Source organism: Scyliorhinus torazame, chromosome 8 (assembly GCF_047496885.1).
Source record: "Scyliorhinus torazame isolate Kashiwa2021f chromosome 8, sScyTor2.1, whole genome shotgun sequence".
In the NCBI taxonomy this organism is placed as follows: Eukaryota; Metazoa; Chordata; class Chondrichthyes; order Carcharhiniformes; family Scyliorhinidae; genus Scyliorhinus; species Scyliorhinus torazame.
In genome coordinates, this window is record NC_092714.1 from 227,246,406 (window position 1) to 227,273,324 (window position 26,919).

At 45.3% G+C, this 26,919-nt stretch overlaps 1 protein-coding gene across 4 annotated transcripts in view; it reads right to left on the reverse strand.

The window, feature by feature from the left end:
- Window positions 1-26,919, reverse strand: part of LOC140428420 (collagen alpha-1(XIV) chain-like) — a 295,003-nt gene that overhangs the window by 209,241 nt on the left and 58,843 nt on the right. For all 4 annotated transcript variants that reach the window (XM_072514848.1, XM_072514846.1, XM_072514847.1 and 1 more), the window contains exons 7-13: window positions 24,287-24,442; window positions 22,265-22,384; window positions 19,745-19,909; window positions 15,978-16,139; window positions 11,352-11,521; window positions 9,966-10,095; window positions 8,077-8,222 (exon numbers count right to left, since the gene is read on the reverse strand). In XM_072514848.1, coding sequence (XP_072370949.1) covers window positions 8,077-8,222; window positions 9,966-10,095; window positions 11,352-11,521; window positions 15,978-16,139; window positions 19,745-19,909; window positions 22,265-22,384; window positions 24,287-24,442 — 1,049 coding nt within the window. The remainder of the gene's footprint in view (window positions 1-8,076; window positions 8,223-9,965; window positions 10,096-11,351; window positions 11,522-15,977; window positions 16,140-19,744; window positions 19,910-22,264; window positions 22,385-24,286; window positions 24,443-26,919) is intronic.

Here is a 26,919-nt window from a genome sequence, read left to right on the forward strand (position 1 = left end):
GCAATGGGGCCACAAAGGGCCCACCCCACTTTCAGCACCCCCTCCCCCTTCAGATGCCCGCCTCTCCATGAAGAAGCTTCAGGCCCTCCCCTCCATGCCCCCCTTCAGGCACCTCCTCAATACCCCCACTTTCATGGCCAAGAACCCTCTCAAAGCCCCGCCACTTAGCAGTGCTCTTTGACATCCTGGCATTTCCCCCTGGCACTGCCCTCCCTTGTACCTGACCACCCGAGGGCTCCAATCACCTCCAAGCCCCCCAGCATGGCCATCATGTCTGGTTCTCATTTTTGGAAACCAGTGCTGATTCGCGCTGGCCTCATGCTGTGCCAGTGGGGATGCAGAATCCTGGAAGACAGGAGACTCCAGTCTTGAACGGACTGGCCATACTTAAATGAGTCTAAAGACTCATTTATATATGCAAGCCTGGTTCACACCCATGAGCCAAATCATGTTGGGTGCCACAGGCTGCGAGCATTGCGCTCCATTTGGCGCCCAGCGCGAAGCATGATTAGGGAATAGCTGGAGGTTACCGGGTGCAGCAGAGCATTAAAATCATGCCCAAAGTTTTCTACATTAAAGTGGCAATGGCAGTAACTAGATTTACACTGGGACAGTGGTAGATTAAACGTTTGATGTAATTTTATTACAGACCGGGAATTGAGAGCTAAAGTAATTATGAGAAGTTTGCACAGCAATCAAGACAAATAAATCCTAAAGTGGTGGGTTACAATCCTGGATTGAACTCGCTGTTAAAAGTGTAGTGAAAGCTTGGGTTAAAATAGTCATTTGTAAAAGCTGGACTGCATTTCGGAATGCAAACCCTCATTAAGCGAAAGCACTATTATGAGAGAAGATTTTAAAGCATGATGTTGGGAGTGGAGTTTGGAAACTCTCATATGATCATCATCCGGGGGGGTTCTTTTTTTTTTTAAATATGTTTTATTGAAATTTTTTTCCCAAACAACAATTTTTCCCCTCTTACAAAGCAAACGCAACAATAACAATACAGAAATTTTTAACAATAATCCGGGGGGGATTCTAAGGAGAAATCCACAGGCACTAACTTGGATTCATAGCAGAGTGCATGTATTTGACTACAGCCATCTTGTGTGCTTACGGTCTTTTGAGCCAGGGTTCCTTTCAGGGATATTCCCGTCCAGTTATAGCATCAACTGGGATCAAAACGAGAATGGGGACTCGTGCTGGATTTCAAAATTTGTAGAAATGGCTATTGGATGCTGATTAGTAATAATTTGTTCAGGATATTTTGAAACGTGGAAAGCAAGTTACTGGATGTTGAATAGTAAAACACGTTCTGGGTTTTATTGTTAAATGGTGGGATCTGCGAATCCTTAAAAAAGAGTAAGTGCGATACTGAGGTATTGAACAAAATAATTGGAGTTACTGTGAGGTATATAGTACAGGTTCAATTGAACATGGCATTGTAAATTGCTCAGACTTTCTTAAAGACAGAGGGCGCGATTCTCTGAAATGGAGACAGAGTGTTCACGCCGCCGTGAGCACCGTCGAGGTTCACGACGGCGCAAAACGGCCCCTATTCCGACCGATTCAGGGCCCGAAAATGGGCTAGGAGCGGCGCCGCGTCATTTACGTGCGCCAGGCCTTACCGCCGCATAAAGGCGGCGCCGCATACATGACGCCGCATACATGACGCGGCCGGCACCGCATAACTGGCATCACCCGCGCATGCGTGGTTGCCAGCCTCCCCGAGTCCGCCCCGCAAGAAGATGTCAGACGGATCTTGCAGGGCTGCAGAAGAAAGGAGGTCCTCCTTCAGAGAGGGCGGCCCGACAATCGGTGGGTACCGATCGCGGGCCAGACCCCATTTGAGGCTCCCCCCGGTGCAGGATTCCCCCCCCTCGCCCCCACGCAGGCCGCCCCCCCGCAGGCCGCCCCCCCAGCGTTCCCGCGCTGCTCCCGCCAGCAGCGACCAGGTGTGGACGGCGCCGGGGGGGAACCCGCCGTTTTGGGCGGGCCGCTCGGCCCGTCCGGCACTGAGAATTGCGGGGGTACCGGTGAATCGCCATTTTGGCTGTCTCGGGCGATTCACTGGACCCGCGGAAAACGCAATTGTGCTGATCTGGCCGCTTCCGTGAATCGCGGGAGGGCGTCGGACCGGCGTCGCGGGAAAATTTGGTGACCCAGGCGATTCTCCAAACCGGCGCGGGAGCGGAGAATCGCGCCCAGAAGATTTGACGGGTTTAAAGAAGGTGATCAAGAATCCGTTAACTGAACTGACAGATAAACTGGAATTAGGACTGCCTGCAGGGGTAACGAAAGCTGACGTTATTGAAAGACATAGTAAAGCATTTAAAACTGCAAGGTTTGTCAGATAGATCAAGTATTTTGAAAAGTGAGGAATTAACTCAAATTCAATTACAAGCGAAACAATTAGATATTAAGGAAAAAGAAAAAGAGAAAGTTAATAGAAATGAAGAAAATTGCTGAAGATTTCTCATATTGGTGTTACATCCACTTGACACAAACTTAACATGACAAATATCTAACAAATTAACTTATTATATCATACAAGTACAGTTTTCTTAGTTCACAACTACACATGCCATATTATCTAATTACAATGATTTAAGGGCAGCACGGTGACATTGTGGTTAGCACTGTTGCCTCACGGCGCCAAGGTCCCAGGTTCGAATCCCGGCCCTGGGTCACTGTCTGTGTGGAGTTTGCACATTCTCCCCGTGTTTGCGTGGGTTTCACCCCCACAACCCAAAGATGTTCAATCCAGGCAAATGCGAGGTGATGCATTTTGGAAGTTTCATAGAATTTACAGTGCAGAAGGAGGCCATTCGGCCCATCGAGTCTGCACCGGCTCTTGGAAAGAGCACCCTACCCAAGCCCACACCGCCACCCTATCCCCATAACCCAGTAACCCCACCTAACACTAAGGGCAATTTGGACACTAAGGGCAATTTAGCATGGCCAATCCACCTAACCTGCACATCTTTGGACTGTGGGAGGAAACCGGAGCACCCGGAGGAAACCGACGCACACATGGGGAGAACGTGCAGACTCCGCACAGACAGTGACCCAAGCCGGGAATCGAACTTGGGACCCTGGAGCTGTGAAGCATTTGTGCTAACCACTATGCTACCGTGCTGCCCACGATCTAATTCAAGAGCGGACTATACGGTCAATGGAAGAGTCCTGGGGAAAATTGATGTACAGAGAGATCTGGGAGTTCAGGTCCATTGTACCCTGAAGGTGGCAACGCACGTCGATAGAGTTGTCAATAAGGCATACAGCATGCTTGCCTTCATCGGACGGTGTATTGAGTACAACAGTCGGCAGGTCATGTTACATTTGTATAGGACTTTGGTTAGGCCACATTTGGAATACTGCGTGCAGTTCTGGTCGCCACATTACCAGAAGGATGTGGATGCTTTAGAGAGGGTGCAGAGGAGGTTCACCAGGATGTTGCCTGGTATGGAGGGTACTAGCTATGAAGAAAGGTTGAGTAGATTAGGATTGTTTTCGTTGGAAAGACGGAGGTTGAGGGGGGACCTGATTGACGTCTACAAAATTATGAGAGGTATGGACAGGGTGGATAGCAACAAGCTTTTTCCAAGAGTGGGGATGTCAATTACAAGGGGGTCACGATTTCAAGGTGTGAGGGGGAAAGTTTAAGGGAGATGTGCGTGGAAAGTTTTTTATGCGGAGGGTGGTGGGTGCCTGGAACACTTTGCCAACGGAGGTGGTAGAGGCGGGCACAATAGCATCATTTAAGATGCATCTAGACAGATATATGAACGGGCGGGGAACAGAGGGAAGTAGATCCTTGTAAAATAGGTGACAGGTTTAGATAAAGGATCTGGATCGGCGCAGGCTGGGAGGGCCAAAGGATTGTTCCTGTGCTGCAATTTTCTTTGTTCTTTGTTCTTATGTGCAGGTCAGGTGGATTGGCCACATTAGAGCGCCCATTAATTGGAATAAATGAATCGGGTACTCTAAATTTATTTTTAAAAATAATTACAATGATTTAACCAAAATAAAAACACTTCAACAGCATCATCAGAATCTATACATGGTAATATTATCACACTCAAGTCTCGTGTTTCTTTTTCTTCTAGTTTCCAGTTTTCAACTTGGAAAGGAATGTTTCATTTAAGCCTACAGTCTCTTTTATCACTTATAGGCATTGTTCCATTCTCAAATTCACACGTGGTAACTTCACATTTTGATTTAACAGACAAAATGTCATTTTTATACATTAACATTTAATTTATTATTTTGTAAAAATCTCTTTTAGCTGTTTCAAAAATATTGTTAAAATGTCTCTTATGTTTTCTCAAAATAGAATTGTACTCTTGCTTTGTTTGCTCTTTCAACTTTGGGATCTTGTTGTTGTCCCCAGTCCCATTTCAACCGAGCCCTTTTCAATTCTGTTTGAGCCACGTCAATCACTTCCGCTCTCTGAAGTGTCATAGTTCATACTAATCCTTCAACCTTTTTGCACAAGTTTTTAACTATTTCAATCCAGTTTTTGGCAAACTGTTCACTTGCCTTCCTTCAACTATTACTTCTTGTGTAGTATCACCAACAGGCATTTTAAAATCAGAGTCTCTGGTCATTGATTCAGAAAGTTCACATTGCAATTCCAGTCCTTCTGCTTGGCAATCCGAAGTTTTCAATTTTGCAAGTACTTCAGTTGTTTTTTATTGTCCATTACTGACTTCGATACATCAGTAATATTACTTGGGTCAGTTCTTTGCTCAATGGGTATCAGTATTCCACAATGAGCTTTTATTAATAGGAACAACTTTCAAATTGCAGGACTGCATACCATCCACCTTCTTCTTCATTTTCTCCATTTTGCTTTGAAGTTCAAAAACCTCATTGTTCTTATCATTTTTTTTTTAAAAGGTTTTTCCAATTAAAGGGCAATTTAGCTTGGCCAATCCACCTACCAAGCACATCTTTGGGTTGTGGGGGTGAGACCCACACAAACACGGGGAGATTGTACAAACTCCAGTAGCCCGGGGCCGGGATCAAATGCCGGTCCTCGATGCCGTAAGACAGCCACTACACCACCGTGACGCCCACTCATCGTTCTTTTCATGACCACGTTCTAACAGTTCGTTCGTTTTGCTTTTTAATCCTGCATTCAACCAACTATTCTGATTTACCAGGACCTCCTTTCTTGTTCAAGGCATTTTCCAAGATACTTCATTAATACATCACGGGCGGGATTCTCCGTCCCGCCGCACCAGTTTTTTGGTGTGGCGCGCCCCCGCCGGCAGTGGGATGCTCCGTCTGCCAGCCGGCCAATGGGATTATCCATTGTGAGCAGCCCCACGCCGTTGGGAAATCCCCAAGTGTGAGTGCGCTGCTGGTGAAACGGAGGATCCGCCGACAGAGAATCCAGCCCCTGGTACTTGTAGTTCAGCAAGTTTTAACTGAAGATCGTCTTTTGCCAAGTTTACTTCTCAAAGTTTATTTTTGAGACAGTCCAAGTCCTCAGTCCTCAATGCCACCGTGCTGCCCTTAAATCATTGTAATTAGATAATATGGCATGTGTAATTGTGAACTAAGAAAACTGTACTTGTATGATACAATAAGTTAATTGGTTAGATATTTGTCATGTTAAGTTTGTGTAAAGTGGATGTAACACCAATATGAGAAATCTTCAGCAATTTTCTTCATTTCTATTAACTTTCTCTTTTCCTGACGGATTTTCAATTGTTCTGCTCAGCTCTTTTTTTTCATTCTCAAACTCCTCTTTCATACGTGAAAGTTGATGTTCTGTGTTTATTGGGTTTTCCTTCAATTGCTTGTTATCTGCAACAATGTGCTAAACAACTGGCTTGTAAAGCAGAACAAGGCCAGCAGCATGGGTTCAATTCCTGTACCAGCCTCCCCGAAGAGGCGCCGGAATGTGGTGACTAGGGGCTTTTCACAGTAACTTCATTTGAAGCCTACTTGTGACAATAAGCGATTTTCATTTCATTTGATTTCATTTCATAAGTGTCTCATTTTTGTCTATTGTAGTTTCCAATCATTTGTAAAGATCACCATGATAAACTGCATGTTGCTATACCATTGTCATCATATTACTGACTCTGAAAGCCAAATTTATACCGAGGATGATATCTATTTCTCCAATAAGTAATTTAGGAATAATTTCCATCATAACAATTTAATTTACAAAATTACTTCTTAAGTTAACTTCACACAAAGGAACAGGTTAATCCCTTCCATTAATATCCCTTATTAATACTTTTTCTTTCATAAAACTTCCTAGAATACAAATTATATCATCAGCCATCATCAATGATTGATCTGCTCCCGTATCTCTTGAAATTTTAATTTGTTTACTTATTTTGTTAGACGAGTAAGGGAAAACTGCTCCCTTTGAAACAAAACATTCAGAACCTCCAATAGCCTGACTTCCTTCGCCAGTCCTCAAATAATTCTCGTAACTATCATGAGACCCATCCCCCTTTCTCATTGATTCTGAAGGAGCACGTTTCACCTGTACCACTGCTAAAGTTTTAACAACCATCTTCTTTTCAGATGCTTCTTTTTCTACTACTGCAACTGACCTTCCATTTAGTTTACTACAATCTGCATTTATATGTCCCACTTTGTTACAATGGAAACATTGAGGCTTACAAATGTCAATTCCACCCTCAGCACCTTCCTTCTTGATCTGAGGTGACTATTCCCAATTGTTCCATCTCTTTCTCAGCTGTTTGTTCTCTTTTCTCTATTTCACCTTCTATCCTTCTTATGTTTAAAAGGATGATGGAAAACATGTTTGGTTTAATGGACCTGTTCAAAATCATCAGCTAGCTATGTTGCCTGACGAGCAGTTTTAACTTTTTGTTCCTCAACATGCCTCCTAATAACCAAAGGAAGTGAACATTTAAATACCTTGGTCTCTGATCAGTTAACTTCAGAATTCTTGGACACTTTTCTTCAAATCTCTAGTTTCCTTAACTAACTGGATATTCGATTTCCAGCATCTGTCTTCTTAATCATCACTCCATAGTATGGCTTTTCTTCTAGCAAGGCTGAGAGATGAGTTCCCCCTCTAGCCTTCAAAACCATCTTCTTTTAGCAGAGCTGTGAGGGCTGCCTTCTCTCGCATTACATATTTCCAACTTTTATCAAATGAGCTAAACTAAAACTTAAAAGCTTTTCTACCTTACTTGGCCTTTTGGCCAAGATCAAGCGTCAGATCAAGCCCAAGATGAGGTGAAATGCCTTTTCTTGTCTACTTGGATACCTGAATTGGCTTCGATTTGAATTGACTTTTCGAGCAAGCAATGAGATGGATTAAGGGTTTGCCCTGTCCACTCTGCACATTGGCTTTGTAACTTTAAGGATGGGATAAAACAAAAAAACACAGCCCCATTGCTAAGCAACACCTACATTATTTTTATTTATTCTTCACACTGGAGCCTTCTCTAAGCACAACAGAAACATAGTTGAAACTTAACCAACCCCCACACATACAATTACCTTTGTTCAGCTTGAATCTAATGAGAGGTTTTATACTTCCAGGCACAAAACCCATTTAAAATGATACCTTATTTCTAATGTTTATCCAATACAAATATAAATCCCTTAAAACTACCTTTGCTTTTCTAACACCATCCAGTTACAACATCAATTGGGATTGCAACATTATATAAAGACAAGTTTTGATCTTGTTAAGGTTGAAGCAATGTAGGTGAGATTCATCCAACATTGACAAGGAGAATTGACATTGACAAGGTGTAAAAACAGTGCAGGTTGACTTGTTGTCAGATTCTGCCATCTATCCCAACAGGAAAGGTTCACCTCCACTCTACATGTAAATTAGCTCAATAATCTACCGTGCAGGAAATCTCCAGTCTAAATGCAAAACCTTTTAGTCTGTGACCTATTACAGTCTTGTATTAGTTACAACATCATGATGTAATAGCTTCAGCATTACATCAAATCCCAATTTTAATGAGCATTTTAATTAAGCAGTGAGATGATCGGATAAAAATTCTTTATTTCTCATGTATATGAATTACATGAGAAACTTGATGTTGTAACACAAATTACCTCTTTTCCTTCATCTGTTCCATCACTAGAAACTTGCTCATACAGGACCATATACTGAGTAGCTCCATCCTGAGGTTGCCATTTAATTCTCATACTGTTGTGTGTCACATCATAGATCGTAAGATTATTCAATGATGGAAAAGATGCTAAAATGAATAATTTTGCAAATTTAAAACCAGCTAGGATATCTTTATAAACTGAAAATGGCTCTTGAAATCAATGGTAAAAATGTCATGAATTTATATGACATCCTTTTACCTGCTATTTAATATAGGAGGTAACCCATTTATTTCAAATGAGCAAATATCTTGAATAAAACAATGGCTAAAAATATTGCCAGATCAAATTGCAGTACTTTTCCATAAATGTCAGCAGCACTCATTTCCAGGCTTATACTCCTTCAAAAGTATATCATACCAAAAAGAGGCTATCCCATATATGAAAGTGTCGAAAGATTCCTTAAAAACCACTAAGTTACCTTTTATTGATAACATATTCTCCTGATTGTTATAAAGAGAGTTAAGAATGATATGCAGTGGTGCAAACGTTTTATATATTTATATGGACATTACCCATTAATGATATTCAATCATTTAGACTCTTGTTAAAATATTGGAGGTTGAAGCTAGCTTTCAGTGAGTGAGCTAAGTCGTAGGGTGCTTCATAGTCAAACACACTGAGAGTTCAAGTGGAATAACTAGCCAATTTTTCTGTCAAAGGAATTGTGACAGAGAATTCCATAACAGTCAGATGCTTTAACCAATTCTAATCTGTTACAGTTAGTATAGGATTTGGAAATTAAGTTCTGTAGCATGCCAGAAAGTAGAACTTAGTTCAATTATTGATGTAACCTAATAAACAGCATGCCATCGCTTGTAGTAAAAATGCACTTTGTATCTATGATATCTCCACCATGTTGCAGGATTCTTGAGAATGCTCTAGAACACTTTAGATACAAGTCACAAAACTTCTGGGGCAATTTGCTATGTGAAGAGACTTAAAGAAGGGCTGTCAACAGAAATTTATGATTATCCTGAGAAAATGAATGTATAAGTGGCAAGACATGCTGCGCACAAACTCACTAATTATTATGGGAAGGTCAATCCTGAAGTATGGAGACAAAATATATGCAGATTAGACCACAAGCATCATCAGGTATTTTCTATTTTGCATAAGGGTGATGGATCCCAGCTCAAGGGTGAATGGCTACGTAAAGTTATGTAAAGCTGCTCATTCTATTCCACATTGGCCTAAACAAGTTTAGTCCAGCAATCCTTCAAAGTGTTTTCAGAGAGATAGGAAGAAAAGCTCACTGACACTTGTGCATTCTCAGAAATACAGTCTATATCATATAAAGGAACAGAGAAGGAAACTAAAATTCTACATACATCTAAGAGTGGTTCGGAGGACGCAAGTTACATGTTTCCAGGGAACTCGGTACCTTATGAGAAAGAATCTTACAACACCAGGTTAAAGTCCAACAGTTTTTTTTCGAATCACTAGCTCCGAAAGCTGGTGATTCAAAACAAACCTGTTGGACTTTAATCTTGTGTTGTAAGACTTCGTACTGTGTCCACCCCAGGCCAACGACGGCATCTCCACATTATGAGAAAGAGGAAGCCTTTATTGAACAAATAAGTGTTCAGATTAACAGACGATTAACAGGGACACTTTCAGATCTAGGATTCTTATGTGAAGGGTGCATTCAAATTAATAAGACCCAGGGATATTGAAACCAAATGAAGGATGTTTGCCTTTACTTAAATTTTTGGCTCACATTAATGGTTAATGAGAATGTAGGACAGCACCCATAAATATGGCAAGTTATTTATAATCTAAATAATATTCTATAATAGAGCTCTTTAAGACTAGGTGCTTCTGTAACATACATGTAATTCCTATGCCCCGGAGACCTTCACCAGCAAAGCCTTCATAGATAGGAAATACTGCCATTTGGTATTCAGTAAGGGAGTGTAAATTCTGTAGGACCACAGACGAAACTGTTCCATCCACAATCACCTGAAAAACAAAAGCACTTCACAATTCAAAGTTAAAAAGTCTATTAATCATTATACGGTTGCCATCTGTAATCTATGTGATTCCATATGGTGCCACAAAGAAGACCGCTGGATAATGATTTGGTTGCTATAATAGTTCCCTATTCCCCATTCAACCTCTATTCTCAGCCCTACAGTCCTTTGCTCTATTCTCCACCTTTGAATTGTCACATGCCCACTACTAATAGCCCCGCAATTGTCTCTGTTCCCTCCCAACCCCACTAGGGCCCACCCTTCATACACTTGGCTGTGCCAAACACAACCCAACCTCCTCCTCAACCAATGAGTATTCTTGTGGTAAACGTCCTGCAAATTGAATAATAAGTAACACGTATCATTGGAATAAAGGGATGGTTGTATCTGAATGTTCTTCCGAACTAATTTTGAATGTCTCAGAATTACATTTTAAAGCACCATTCCCCAGTTTTTTACTTTACTTACATTAAGTAATTAAATTCTAGATTTTTCAGTTCAAAAAGTGATTTTGATTTATTCCGAGTAAACCATATCATTTCAAGATACTATCCTCCCACAGCACCAAAATATCCCTAATCAAATTCACAACTAATATTCTCTGTTACAGTGGCCATGGTACATTATTATTCCTTGTCCACTCCGCAGTCTTTGACCATACGCCTTCAATGCCTCTCCTCATTGTATTTACCGTTGCTTGGTTCCATTCTTGCCTATCTAATTGTAGCTGAGCAGTTCTCGCAATGCCTTCTCTGCCCATCCCTTATCATTGTCGCAGGAGTCTGTCAAGGATTCTTTGTGGGCCCTCATTGCTTTCCACAGGCTACCTCTGTTGGCAACATCATCCAAAACATGGGGTCAAATTCATTTACTGCCTCTTTAATATCCAGTATTGGATGAGCCATAATTTCTCAACTGAACATTGGGAAAATCAAACCATTTGTCCCTGCTATAAATTCCATATCTTCCCTGCTGTCTCCATCCTCCTCTCCTGCAATGTCCTCACCACAACCCATCTTTCCTTTAATAATTAAAACCACATACTTTCATCTCTGTAACAGCACCTGCATAATCCCTATCTCAGCAATCTCAATGGAAACCCTCCTCATTCCTTTGCCATCTCTAGACGTGCTTATTCCAATACCCTTCTGGAAAATCTAGCATCCTCCATCCTCTGATAATATTTCCTCATTTAGCTCTATCATCTGCATTCAATCCTCAGTAAGGTAGTATTTGACTTGATACCTCTTCCGGTTTTTCCCCTTTAGTTGGATAATATACAACACGGTATTTTTTGGCTTTTTTGGGGCCGTGGTTCCAGCTGACGTTGAAACTCCTGGCTCTTATATCAGATATAACCAGATTCGTCGGGGTTGGATACAAAACGATACCACTGCTGGGTCTGTCATGTTCACCTAACAATTGAAACAAGAAACAGCGGGAATAAAATAATTTCAAAACATTTCTCCCTGCCTGCTTCACTACTTGTGCGGCCACAACACATCCAATTATTTACAACACAACTTTCCCTTTCTCAACCATTTTAAGGTTTCACCGTCAAATGTGGAGAACCTGGTGGAGTCAGGAGGAAGTTGTTGTCACTGCTTTCAGATGACAGGCTTCAAATAAATGCCTTTACCCACTAGGCTAGGGAATACATTTCCCAATAGTAGAGATATGCATTTTCCCCACTAACGGGTTGTGTGTTTTGGAACACTTCAAGGCTATTGTTGGTAATGAGTGTTCGACAGGGAACTGAATTGAATTGAATTGAATTGGAATTTGATTTATTGTCATGTGTACCGAGGTCCGGTGAAAAATATTGTTCTGCATGTTCCCTGAGTGAGGAACATTACTCTGCATCATGCCATGGGATTAACATGCTTTCAGGACTTCATTAATATTTCAAACCTTTACAAGTCTGCCATGTTACATTGTGCCAGGTTCATTACTGTTGCAATTGATTGAATTGCAAAATCAATCATGAATGTTTCAAATACTCCCTTCCCCAACCCTAGCAACATTGGTATCCTGTGTTCATTTGCTAATATTAGCAACAATAATATCTAACCTTGTGACTGAAAGGTAGGTATTGCACAGTGCTGACACCCTCCGTGTTATCATTCAATAGTTAGGAATATACAGTGAGGTTAGTACTGCTGACTCACAGCACCAGGACCGGGTGTGATTCTGGCCTTGGGTGACTGCCTGTATGGAGTTTGCATGTTCTCCCCATGTTTGCCTGCGTTTCCTTCGGGTGCTCCAGTTTCCACCCAAAGTTCAAAGCTGCACATGTTAGGTGCATTGGCCATGGTAATATTGCCCTTGGTGTCCAGGAATGTGCGGGTTAGGTTACAGGTATGGGGCGGGGTGGACGGGAGAGCGGACCTGGGTAGAATACTCCTTTGGAGGGTGAATGGGCTGAATGAACTCCTTCTGCACTGTAGGATTCAGTGATTCAATAAGGAAATAAGTTTGTGATATCCTTGTACCAGTTATCTGATGCGAGGCAGTGGTGTAGTCCTATTATGGCTGGACTAGTAATCCAGAGACCCAGGGTAATGTCTGGGACCTGGGTTCAAATCTCGCCAATTTGTGGAATTTGAATTCAATAAAAAAACAAATCTGAAATTAAAAGGCTAATGATGACCATGAAACCATTGTCGACTGTCATAAAAGCCATCTGATTCACTAACGTCCTTTAGGGAAGGAAATCTGCCATCCTTACCCGGTCTGGCTTACATGTGACTTCAGATCCACAGCAATGTGGTTGACTCTTAAATGCCCTCAGAGATGGGCAATAAATGCTGGCCCAGCCAGCGAAGCCCACAGCCCATAAACAAATAAAGATCAAACAATGATTTGTACTATACACTCAATAACATCACAGATCTAATCGGATTGTTTATGCTTCATGAAAAACATCTCCTGTAATGTCTATTTTTAATAATTGATTATTTTTTTAATGGTGTGTGGTTTTCAAAAAGGCCTAGCTGTAAATGCTGACAAGAGAGCAGTAAAACATTGCTTCAACCAAACATGTATTAATTTATCATCATCGGGATTCCTTGCAAGTAAACAGCTGGTACCACTTTGTGTGATAATTCAGACAGGCTATTGAACCTAATTACTATTACAATCAGGAACTTCCAATGTTGGCTTTCTAACTCACCACACTTTTTCAACTGCCTTTGAAATTCTGTCCAGCCACAGTGATTCATGGGCCCCAGATTTCATTGGGTAACAAAGGACAAATTTGTACTAGAGTGATAGCAAGAGAGAGGGTCATATTTAGGGTGCATTTTGGATCCCACAGGGTTCTGCCCTTTTTCAGCCACATCACAAACCCCAGCTCTTTCAAGGACTTTATTGTCACAAGTAGGCTTACATTAACACTGCAATGAAGTTACTGTGAAAAGCCCCTAGTCGCCACATTCCGGTGCCTGTTCGGGTACACAGAGGGAGAATTTAGAATGCCCAATTCACCTAACAAGCACATCTTTCAGGACATGTGGGAGGAAACAGGAGCACCCGGAGTAAACCCACGCAGACACGGGAAGAATGTGCAGGTTCCACACAGACAGTGACCCAAGCTGGGAATCGAACGTGGGACCCTGGAGCTATGAAGCAACAGTGCTAGCCACTGTGCTACCATGCCGACACATAATGCGCGTGAAAATTTCAAGTTTTCTAATGTCAGACCAGACATATTTTTTCAGTTAAGCCTTTGGCAATTATGGATGTCAGGAATGCCATGGGTCCATGATACCAATGTTGCTCCGGATGGGAATGGGAGTCTTTGAAACATTCACAATTAATTTTGCAATTCAATCATTTACGACATTATTGAACCTGGCAGAAGGTAACATAGTAGATTTTTAAAGGTTTGAAATATGAACCTGAAAACCTGTTAATCCCATGGTATGATGCGGAGCAAAGTTTCTCTCTCCTCCGGGAACATGCCCGTTGTGCCTGAGAGAGTAGCAACTTGACCTAACCATGGGATTTATACTGTGGCAAAGGAGAATATGAATGGATGGCAGATGCATTCAACCCCAGATTTGCACCCCACAGCTTCCCCAGTAATTTCACAGTCAAGTGTTTTGACCCCTTCACCAACTAGGTTATTTAACGGTTTGTCATGCAGTACTAAATTACGGTTGACCAAATGGAAATTACACAAAATGACATTTTTCAAATATATGGGGCGTGATTCTCTAACCCCCCGCCGGGTCGGAGAATCGCCGGGGGCTGGCGTGAATCCCGCCCCCGCTGGTTGCCGAATTCTCCGGCACCAGATATTCATCGGGGGCGGGAATCGTGCTGCGCCAGTTGGCGGGCCCCCCACCCCGGCGATTCTCCGGCTCGGATGGGCCGAAGTCCCGCTGCTGGAATGCCTGTCCTGCCAGCGTGGATTAAACCACCTCTCTTACCGGCGGGACAAGGCGGCGCGGGCGGGCTCCGGGGTCCTTGGGGGGGGGGGTGCGGGGCGATCTGGCCCCGGGGGGGTGCCCCCACGGTGGCCTGGCCCGCGATCGGGGCCCACCGGGCGGGCCTGTGCCGTGGGGGCACTCTTTTCCTTCCGCCTTCGTCACGGTCTCCACCATGGCGGAGGCGGAAGAGACCCCCTCCACTGCGCATGTGCGGAGATGCCGTGAGCGGCCGCTGACGCTCCCGCGCATGCACCACCGGCAAAGTCATTTCCGCGCCAGCTGACGGGGCACCAAAGGCCGTTCCCACCAGCTGGCGGGACGGAAATCAGTCCGGCGCGGGCCTAGCCCCTCAAGGTTAGGGCTCGGCCGCTCAAGATGCGGAGGATTTCGCACCTTTGGGGCGGCGCGATGCCAGACTGATTCGCGCGTTTTTGGCACCGGTCGGCGGACATCGCGCCGATTGCGGAGAATTCCGCCCCATGCTTTGTGAGTTCTGTGCTGCATCTAGTCACAGCAATAAGAATCCTCACCTCCAGGTGAAGTATCATTCTCGATCCATTCAAGGACAGTGAAGTGTAAAACACAATGGCCCTCAATATTCCAGGAGATCCAATCCACCTCACTTGCCATAGACCCAGGCCAGAGACCTGCACCCCAAGTATTAGACACACGGCCATCTATATGGCCAGGGTAGGTCAGCAGCAGTGTGTGCCTTGAAGCAACCAGAATGTGGTAGTGTGACATGCCTCCCAATTGTCTACATGATATCCCACAGAAACTGGTCTCCTTTGAAATTATTTCCATTTCAAAGCCTTTTTGTAGGCCGTAATGAGACTCGGACCAGCTCAGATTTCCATTGAGGCCTATAGGGTCAAATTCACAACATACTCTGGATCTTCCCGCTGACACAGGAAGATCCAGGCATGCCCTTTCCCTGTAAAAAGATGAAAGCAAAACAAGGAGTGGAATTCTAGCAGAACTAAACTTCACCCTTTTTCTGACACTCAATTCAGAATTCCACCAAGGTTTCCCCTGGCCCCAAGCAGAATTCCGAGACTACTGAACGGTCCAAGTAGCTTTTATTCTTCACCAACCCATATACACTACACTACTATATAATGACACAGAACTTCACTGAAAAGTTATGTCACTATGTCATTCGCAAGCCATATTTTCGAATTAAGTCATCACTTCCTTTTGCAGGCTTAAGACAGAAGTGCAATGATATTTGAAAGGCCCTATTGATAGTTTCCAATGTAAATGAGGCAGCTGCACTGGATTTAAGATTGAGATTTGAATAATGAGGAGGTCAGAGGAAGGTTCGTGCACTCAGTCCAATCGTGGAATCTAACGAGAGACATTTCATTGACAACAGGTTTGTGTAGCAAAGGAGAATAAGTTGCATCTTTGAAGAAACGCAATGAATTTAAATGATTACTTCTTGCTTTGGTCGCCTTGGTCTTGATCTGTCCACAAAGAATCTTGGTAAGTCTGCCACTAAGGGAGTCAAGAAGACTAAACTCTTGTACGTTGTGCAAATGGAGTTCAAGTGGATCAGATGCGATTTGTTTCAACTCAGCTTCATCAGCATTCTTTACACCTATAAATTAAAAAAAACAACACACCACTTAAATCAGCCAAAGGAAACAGTGGCCGGAATTCTCCGGTCATTGCAATTCACTTTTCCCGCCGGCAGTGCAACCCCGCCAACAGGTTTCCCGCAGCATGGGGTGGTTATAATGGGAAATCTCATTGGCAATCGGCGGGAAGATAGAATCCCGCCACTAACTCCGCCGAGAATCTCGCCCATTGCCTTGTGGCTCATTCAACATCGCTTCAAAATCCAGGGATGGTGATACCGACACTCGCCCTTGCAACTTCCTCCATCCACTTCTGCTGTTCTACTTGCGGATGCGTTTGTATGTGAAAGGGAATGGTACCTGCCTCTTTGACCTGACCTCCTCCACCAGGACCCAGAAGGGAGGAAGCCTCTGACCTGTTTGCCTACTTGACCTTTCTTGCAGCAATGCTAAAAGACAACCAGCAAGATATAAATACAAGAGTGGCAACATCATGGAGGTTTCCCTCTTTCTCTGCCTCATCCATCCAATTCCCTTACTGAATTAAAATCAGGGCTTTGGTTAGTAAGTTATCCAATTCAGAGCACGTTTTAAAAACGGTATGAGATTACATAAATATTGAAAAATTAGAGAAAATAAATCACATCGTTATAAAGGTATTTAGCCAGATTTTTCTATCTGACCAGATTTTCCTATCTCAGATTATTGGGCATTGAATGAGCCACCCTTTCCCTCAGCGCAAGAGGTCACTCAGCTGCTCCATGCCTGGGGAACGCCAAGGAAGCAGCGAGAGCACCAAGGATCTGACCTGGGTGAGGCCAGACAGTGTGGGGTCTACAGTAGGTCAAGAAGGTGCAGCAAGAGGAGCGGGAGCACCAAAGGAGCGTCGAGAGCACTGAGGGCCCAACCTGGGTGAGGCCAAAGAGTGTGGGGCCTACAAAAGGCTCAGAAGGAGCAGTGAGAGGAGCTGGAGTTCCAAGGGAGCAGCAAGTGCACTGGGGATCTGACCTGGGCAAGGTCAGACAGCGCAAGACCGAGAAGGAACAGTGAGAGGCATGGGAGCACCAAGGGAATGACGAGAACATAGAAGATCACCGACGCCTGCTATGCCTAGAGAATGAGATCACACTTCAAAAATGACCTAACTTACAGGCAGGCAGGTGACTGGTGGACGACGAGTGTTTGTTCGACCCATCGTACAGCAAAGTCTGGTCTGCAATCATCTCAGATTTTACCTGCCAATGAGCCAAGAGCTCACCCCATTGGAACCATGTGGTGTGGTGGTTGATGTGCAACAACCACCCCACATTAAAAGAATCCACGCACAGGCATATTCCACCCGTACACTATCTCACCCACCCAAATGAATTTCGGAACCTGGGAGCGTCAGGGCCCTTATGGACAACCCAACAGCAACAGACTTGAATGTCGAACCGCCATCATAGCCTGGGAATTCAGGCGCTACAACATCGACATTGTCACCCTGTAATAAAGAACCCATGACCTAAAGAACAGTTAGTGGTTGGTAAAGGCACAGGAGACTCAGCAACTCACCAACACCCATGACGTGCACAGCTTCTTCAGCGCAATTAAAGCCATCCACGGTCTGAGTACCCTGGGACCTACCCAGAGCCAAAAACAGAGAGGTGCTCATCAAAGACAGAAATAGTCAACGCCCGCTACAGAGAGCACTTTGAGGACCTCATCAACCAAGACACAGCCTCAACGCATGTGCCCTTGATGCCAATTCGCAATACACTACCCGCCACCATGTCAGCACAACCCCAGTCTGCCATGAGGTCGAAAAAAGTCATCCGGCGGTCAAAAACGAGTACTAAAATAGGGCAGAGAGGCACTCTTGACACAAATGCACAACCTATTCACCCTTGTCTGGAAGGAAGGCAGCCTGCCGGGAGATTCCAGAGACACTGTAATTTTGATAATTTCAAGAAAAGTGACAGGTCCAACTGCAGAAATTACAGCGGGACAGTCCACCATGGGAAAGGTAATCGCAAGAACCCTCCTCAAACACCTTCCCCCAGCAGCTGAAGAGCTCCTCCTTGAGTCTCAATGCAGCTTCCACCCATCAAGAGGCACTATGGCTATGATTTCAGTGCACAACAAATCCAGTAAAAGTGCAGGGAGCAGCAAGAACCTCTGTGTATGGCTTCTTCAATCTCGCAAAGGCCTTCGACACTGTCAAATGTAAGGATTGTGGAAGATCCTCCTCTAATTTGGCTGCCCACAAAAATTTGTCACCATTATCTGCCTGCTCCACGATGGCATGCAAGCCATGATCCTCATCAATGGATCCACCACAGACCCAATATGAGTGCAAACTGGGTTCAAGGAGAGCTGCGTCATTGCACTCACACTCTTCTCCACCTTCCTCGCAGCAACGCTCCACTCCTTCACCATGAAGCTCCCCACTGAAGTGGAGCTAACCTACAGGACAACAAGGAAACTGTACAACTTCTGATGCCTCCAGACCAGAACCAAGTCCACCCCAACTTCTATCATCAAGCTGCTAAAGCAGATGACTTCTGTGTACACACTCAGAGGCCAAGCTACAAACCATCATTGATGCATTCACCGAAGCTTATGAGAGAATGTGCCTGAGACTAAACACCCGGATAACAAAGGTTCTCTACCAGCCTACTCCTGTCACACAACACTGTCTCCTAACCATTAAGATCCATGGTGAACCCACGGACAATCTGGACCATTCCCCATACCCCGGTAATCTCCTCTCCGCATGAGCAGACATCGACGATGAAATCCAACATCGACTCCAATGTGTCAAAGCAGCCTTCAGATGCCAGAGGAACAGAGAGTTCAAAGATCGAGACTTCAAATCCAGCACCAAGCTCATGGTCTACAAAGCAGCCATGCTCCCTGCCCTCCTGTATTCATCAGAATCATGGACAATGTACAGCAGACACCACAAATCCCTGGAGAGTTATTATCACATTGCCTCCGCAAAATCTGCAAAGCGACTGGCAAGATAGGCGTAACAACATGAGTGTCCTCTCCCAGGCCAATATCCACAGTATTGAGGCGTTGGTCATGCTTGACCAGCTGCAATGGGCAGGCCACATTATCCGCATGCCCGACATAAGACTCCCTAACAAGTGCTCTACGCTGAGCTCCGCGATGACAAACGATCGCTAGTAGGGCAGAGGAAACATTACACAGATACTCTGAAAGCCTCCCTAAATAAATGCAGCAACCCCATCAACACGTGGGAATTGCTTACCCTAGGACACACAAATTGGAGAAGCATTCGCGAAGGTGCCAACCACCTTGAGCGCCATCGAGTGAAGCACATGGTGGTCAGGTGTAAGCAGCGGAAAGAGTGCGCCAAATCCAGAGCTTCCACCCACCCGCGTCATCGGTCACCATCTGTCCCACCTATGGCAGAGTCTGCGGCTCCAGGATTGGTCTATTCTGCCATCACAGAACCCACCCCCCCCAGAGTGGAAGCAAATCATCCTCAACCCTGAGGGACTCTCAAAGAAGAAAGAGGAAGATATCCCTCGGAATTGGTGTAAGGCACATGTTGAAGAATAATTATGCACTTCCGGATTTACACATGCAGTAAATATTACTAAAGGTTTATACTGACCAACAGCAAATATTTCAACGCCGGCATTTTTCAAGCTGTGAGCTGATGAGTTGACATCATCCTGTGACTTCCCGTCAGTAAGCAGAATTAGGTATTTTGCAGCATCTGGGCGAGCACCAGCTGAAGGTTTTAGGTTGTGTTTGAAAATATGATTCAATGCCAGAGCTACAGAAACAAAAACAGTGAAATCCATTTACAGAAATACAGAAAAGTTGAAGACTGGTATCAGTGACTCACAAACCAGTAACAAGAGAGCACAAATTTGGAATTATCGTAGAAGGACAAAAGGGGAAGTTAGAAGATCTTTCTTTCTGACAAAGGATTGTTATTAAAGTACAGAGCATAGAAAATATGACAAACACTAAGAAGGTCAGGCAGTATCTGTAGAGGAGAGGAAGGTGGGGATATCTTATACTGACCTTTCGTCGGAACCACATGCAGGGCTTAAAGCCAGAGAGAGAAGTCTGAGTGGAATAAGAATTCTAAAGGCAGGAGAAAGGAACCACTACAGAGAGATGGACGAAGTTCCTGGTCAAAGTTATGTGGAGGCAAAGACAGTGTTCAACGTCATGTCCAGCTCGAAATTCATTAAAACGGGGGTGTACGGAGCGAAGTTGATTTTACTGAGGTTGGATTGTTCACGGCTAGAGACGTAAAGGTCAGAGAGAATAGTGCAAATACAACAAGGCGGGTGATTAGAAGGAGAGATGGGGTCAGAAGAACGTGATGGGGAAGTGAGATCAGGAGAGGTGCTGGCATGAAAGAATCACGGATGCTTCTAGTTACTTCTAGCTGACGGGAAGGGAAAAGCTTCTTGTTAAAGCATCTGATGATATGAAAGGTGAAATGGAAGTAAGTATCCCAACAGCTCAGAAATGAAATTTGTCAGTGATGCTGAATAAGAAGGAGGGCTTAACGTTTCATCTGAAAGGCAGCACTTTGGACAGTGAAACACTTCCTCAGTGCTACAAACTTAAAATTAGGAGCAGGAATAGGCCACGCAAGCCTGCTCTGCCATTCAATAAGATCATGGCATATCTGATTGTAACCTCAATTCCACATTTCTGCCTATCCCCGATAAGCTTTCGCCCACTTATTAACCCATTATCTAGCTACCTCTGTGTTAAAAGCACTATGTTGACAGTGTTACAGTGGACCTAGAAGCCAGTGCCCTGGGGGCAATTTTCAGGGAGTCGGACTTGCCGGAGCTCCAGACAGGAGCGGGGCAGATGTCTTAGTCTTTGCCTCGCTGATGGTGAGGAGGTGGATCCTATTAGGTTGGAGGTCAGTTGCTCCACCTTGTGCCTCAGTATGGCTGAGAAACTTAATGGAGTTTCTAAGCCGAGAAAAGGTTAAATTTAGATTAAGAGGGAATGAGGAGGGGGTTCACAAGACGTGGCGTCCGCTCATATCTCACTTTAAGGAATTAGCCTCAGTCAGCAGCTAAAAAGTGGAGGTGGTTAGTTGGTTGATGAATTGTTTTCGGGTTGAGGGAAGGATTGTTAAATGTTAAATATCTGTAATGTAAATAATGTAAAGAATTTTGAAAAAGCTAACAAAAGTTTTATTTAAAAAAAGATTCTGCCTCTTAAGCCTTTTGGTTAAAATAAGTGGGCTACAACTGCCAGGTCTTTATTGTGAAACCACAGTGATGGTTGGGAATGGGAAATTTGGGGGGGGGGGGGGGGGGGGGGGGGGCGCGAGTGGGAGGAATTAAAGGAGGCCTCCCTGGTCCCTGGCCTCCAGCCGAACCTCAGTCACTGCTGGTATCCTGGCTGCACCACCTACCTTCCCCCAAATATACACTTAATTGCCACTTGCTGTGCCAGGTGGTTAGAAGGGACAAATGACCATTTACGTATTGTAATATTTATGATGGTATGTACGTGTGCTCTGCCTGAAGCCATGTACTTTGCTCATTGTGCTGATGTTTCATCCTGAATTCGTTCTTGACAGATTTATCAGTGGTGGTCATTGGTCATTGTCTTCCACTCTGAGGGGCAGGCTGAGGCGGCAGATTCCGAGGCTACCTCAGCTGGATTTGTAATTGGCCAATGCTGTTGACGTTATTCTGAGTCACCTAGTCAACTGAGTTAACCGGCCCCCATAATTTCTTTGATGATTCTTGCCCAATCGTGAATACTTTTATCTACTGAATTTACCCTCATTAAAGGCAACAAAGACTCATTTTACATAGAGTCTTTCATCCAGTATAACAAGGAAATTACTACGCTGCTCTCAATTATAACCTAGTAAAAGAGCAGTATTAATTCAACAGATCCTCGAATATCAAAATCAGAGTTAGAAAAATAGTTAGCTTGGTAGGCAAAAACGGGAACAAAAATTTGAAAATCAACTTAAAGATGGTCAAAATGGCTGTGTCAAAACTACCAGTGTAGGTATATTAAAGTCTTAAACCGAAGCAAAAGAGATGCCTAATAGTCTTGTAACTTCAATGATGTCTGTAATTTGGCAAATATATAACCGAAAATTAATATTCAAACTATTTTGATTATGTACCTGTGTATGTGTTGCCTCCCTTGTAGCGTATTTTTTGAACTGCTTCCAGAACTTCATTTGTGGTGGAATAAGTATTCAGGTCCCACTCTGTCCTTGGCTCGCCGCTGTACTGAGTTAAGCCTGTTTTAAGAACGATCATCTTTAACAATGAGAATGTTATGTTACTGGACATCACATATTACCAGCCCTCCTGCGGCTGGTTTTCCCATGCTGGAAGCAGCTTGCCTTTGGCTGCCGGTGGATTCTCCTGATCCTGCTGAAGTCAATGTTAACTTGTACATTTCGCCTGTCCCGCCTCCAGGGAACTGACGCTTTTGCAATTTCTAGTATGGGAGTGATCAAAATCCAAAAGCAAGCATCCTGCTGTTGTGTCTTTCCTCTCACTCAAGGCTTTTGAGTGTAATTATAGCAGCACTAATGCTGTCCGATCCCTGATCAGCTGCATCAGCATGGACGATGGAAGGCAGGATTAGTGGGGTCGTTTGGAGCGCCAGGAACGACCCTGCTATAGAATGGCACTCTGGTTTTTTTTTGGCCGTTCACCAGTGCAGGAAGCGATCGGGAAGCCATTTTTAAATTATGCCCTGATCTCGCGACCTTGGTTACGACCCCTGGGACCCTCCCAATTCCCCCAACTCATCTGTTGAGGGGGCCCTTTAGCCCCCCCCACACCCCACCTGATTCCCAGCACAGGGACAATGCCGCCTGGGCGCCTTGGCACTGCCAGCCTGGTACTCTGGCAGTGCCACCCAGGGCACCCTGGCATTGCCAGGCTTGCACTGAGGTGACACTGCCTAGGTGCCAGGGTGGCTGGCTGGCAGTGCACAGGTGGCATCAGCAGTGCCAGGGTGCCCCCCTGTGCAGATTCTAACCATCCGGGGGCCTCAGAGCGCCTGGAAGATCCCCCCCACCCCGCCAAGTGCCGTTCCACCTGGTTCCCATTTGTGCGGGCCAGTGCTAAATGGAACCTGGCTGGGGTCTCCTTGCTAAGGCCGATAGACCTTGGGGGCCAGTTAGTTTGGCTTTGGCAAAGCTATGTCTGGATACCATACCATACAAGTCTGGATCCTACCCATTGTGGGCAGCATCCAGATCGAAACGTCTTGCAAGATCTCATTGGATCTCGCACGGCGTAACGACTGCCAGGAATCCGGTGCGACACGGCCGGTAAATCGTGGCCCTTAACTCTATTTCTCGCTCTACAGATGATGCGAGACTGGCTGAGTTTTTCCAGCGTTTTCTGTCATTATTTCAGATCCCCAGCATCTGCAATATTTTGCTTTTATCATCGTGTTTATTTCAGTTTTCCTGCATTCCCATGTTGCGTACTCCCCTTAGAGGAGATTGAAAGGTCATTATGGATTAGGCGAGGAAACTTCAACATAGTACTCAGCTGCTGTACAAAAAGGACTGTATCATATCAGATAATGTTAGCAAAGTGATCACGTCCAAGCCAAAAGGCGGCTTTGTCGTTGTGAAAGGAGTTGCTGAGGCCTCATCAGGAGTAAAGTTAGCACAACCCCACCTAATGCCCATGGAAGTGGGCACTAAAACCAGTCAAAAAACAGATGAAAAGAACAGCAACATCCCTTGCCATTATTTCCAACCATCAAAGCACTATGGTCCTGAAATTCCTGGGCCTGTGGGGACAATACAAGAATGTACGTCCGGCTGGGGGGGTGGGGACAAAATGGTTCCATCATGTCCCTGCCCTGTTTACTTTCGTGTCTAAATTTCAACAGATGAAAGGCGCTTCTTACAACCAAACCACAACAGCCGCACCCCCTCCCCCCTCGACCCTGATTTCACCCCAAGAAATGGGAATGTTGGGACCATATCCTCACACCAGAGATCACATCCATTATACCTTGATGCCGTTGGGGAAAGCAGACATTCTTGAAATTTTTATTATCCTCGATTATATGTGTGCATTAACTCTTCTCTTTAATTAAATAGAAGAGATGGTAAAGGAAAACACGTTAAACAATAGTATTAAGTAGTCAGCAATTCTGCAGTACTTACCGATTCGAATTCCATTCCTAGCAACGTGAAAAGGTGTAATTAAATTGATCAAAAACTGACGCACCAAACGGAAGTTTAGTCTGCCAATACTCCAAGACCCGTCGATTAGAATTATAATATCTGCAGCGGTACTCAACTGGCACTTGAATCGAGATCCTGCAATGTTATGACAATGGTCTTTATTTTAACTATCTGTTGAGACAACTCCAATGCTGCTACAGGTAGAAGTATTAACAAAGATTAAAGACAGAGAGATTTCACCTAAATGTGTTCATTTTTCATGCACTAACATTTTCATTTGGCATCATATTACAAAAAGGTTTCAGAAATGATACACTATAATTTTATTGTCATAATCTGTGCCACAAACATTGGGCTGAATAATACAGGAGTGGGGGAAGGGGGAAACGGGCAGCACACGCTCCCCCCACCCCCCGAAACCGTCTCACAGTCATAAAACACTGCGGGGCAGATTAATGAGGGCCGAGTGGAATCCAAGTCCCGCCCCCTGGAGCTGCTGGCTAATCCGGTTGGTCGGCAGTTCCATCAATCCCAACAGCACCAGGAAGACGCCAAGGGCCACTACCCAGACTGCTGGGGGAGAAAGGACCAAAGCCTTGGATCCCTGTAGCTGGTAAGTCCAGGGTCCTGGGCTGTGAGGGTTTGGGTACGTTAGGGAGAGGGGTAGTAGAGGAGGGGTTCAAAGGAGGGAGAAGGTAGGAACAAATGGGGAAGGGGTGTCAAACCCATGGGGGGGCTAGCCTGCGATTGGCAAAGGACAGCCCATGATGAGTGAACGCCCCCTGCCCCCTGTCCCCCCCGCCCTTCCCTTGTCTTTCTAGCCCTTTAACAACTTGAGGTATAAATGCAGGCTTCCCATTCCCACCTCACTGTCTTCACCAAATGTTTTACGGCATGGACAGCACATCATCACGGCCAAATGCCTTGATATCTGTTATGTTTTATGGGGCGTTGCTTTTACTTCTCAGTGGAGACAATGGATAGCCAGGTATGGTAGGCTATATTAGGGGTATCCCGGTACCTAGGTGGGATGTACCTTATACTGTAGTATGAGTGGTAGAACCTGCCTGCTGGTTTCGAGGACGCAATGACTTTGTTAAAAGAGCACTACGTCCGCACTGCAAATCAGGTATACGCTCGGCATCTTTTAGCTACCAGACGGCAGATCCCAGGGGAATCACTGGACGATTTTTACCGCGCATTGTTAGCGTTAGGTAGAAACTGTAACTGGACTTCCGGGTTGCGGCGATGCGGAGCTAAGCCGCGCGATTCGGCAGCTCCCGCGAAAACGGACTTTTGGGCCCGCTAACGGAGCCCCAACGGCACTTTAAAAAAAAAAAAACCCGTGGGGAAGGAAGGAGAAAGGTCCCCTACAAACCTGCATGGATCGGACCCGCAGCGAAACGGAGAAAAAAGCGGCCCTAGAGCAGCAGGAGAAGAAAGAAGAAAAATGCAAAATGGCGGCGCCCACGGACAGAGAGGAGATGAAAGAGTTCATCAAGTGCTGCTTCGAGGAGCTGCGTAAGGAGATGGTGGCGCCTATACTGGCAATGATTGAAAGACTTGGAGCAACCCAGAAAGCCCAAGAGGTGAAGATCCAGGAGATCCAGGAAAAAGTGAGTGAGAACGACAACGAGCTCGTGGGCCTGGCGGAGAGAGTGGAGCGGCACGAGGCGCTGCACAAGACGTGGGCGGGAAGACTCGAAGACCTGGAGAACAGATCGAGGAGAAACAACTTGAGGATCCTGGGTCTCCCGGAAGGAATGGAGGGGGCCGATGCCGCGGCATATGTGGGCACAATGATCGGGACGCTGATGGGTGCGGAGGCCCCCCGGGATTGCTGGAGCTGGATGGGGCGCACCGAGTGCTAGCGAGGAAGCCCAAGGCAAATGAGACACCAAGGGCGATGGTGGTGAGATTTCACCGGTTTACGGACAGAGAGAGGGTCCTGAAATGGGCGAAGAAGGAACGGAGCAGCAAGTGGGACAATGCGGAGATCAGAATATACCCGGACTGGAGCGCGGAGGGCGCTAAGCGGAGAGCGGGTTTCAACCGGGCCAAAGCGGTGCTGCATCGGAAAGGAGTGAAATTTGGAATGTTGCAGCCAGCGCGACTGTGGGTTACACATAATGGCCAACACCACTACTTCGAAACGCCCGAAGAGGCGTGGACCTTTATACTAACTGAAAAATTGGACTCTAATTGAGGGTTTGTGTGGGAGGGGGGTGTTTGAGGGTTGAAGTATGATGTTTGTTGTACATAGGGGGTCAACCACGCGCAGGAAATGCTATATGGGCTGGGGGAGAGGGACAAGGCCACGACAGGAGCTGCGCCATGGGGGGCAGGGCAGGCTTTGGAAAGCGCGGGGTTGTCTTTCCCACGCGTGGCAAGAAAGTCGGGAAGGGGAACAAAGAAATGTACATTGATTGGGAGATTCCCACACGGGGGGGTCAAAGGGATGGCGGGGGAAGCCGGGGTCAGCAGGTGTCAGCTGACTTACGGGAGGGATATGGGGAAGCAAAAAAGCTAGACGGGGATCTGCACTGGCTGAAAGAGAACGGGACACAGAAGAGGTGGCTGGGACGGGGGTCCCCCGGCTGGGGGACTGAAGA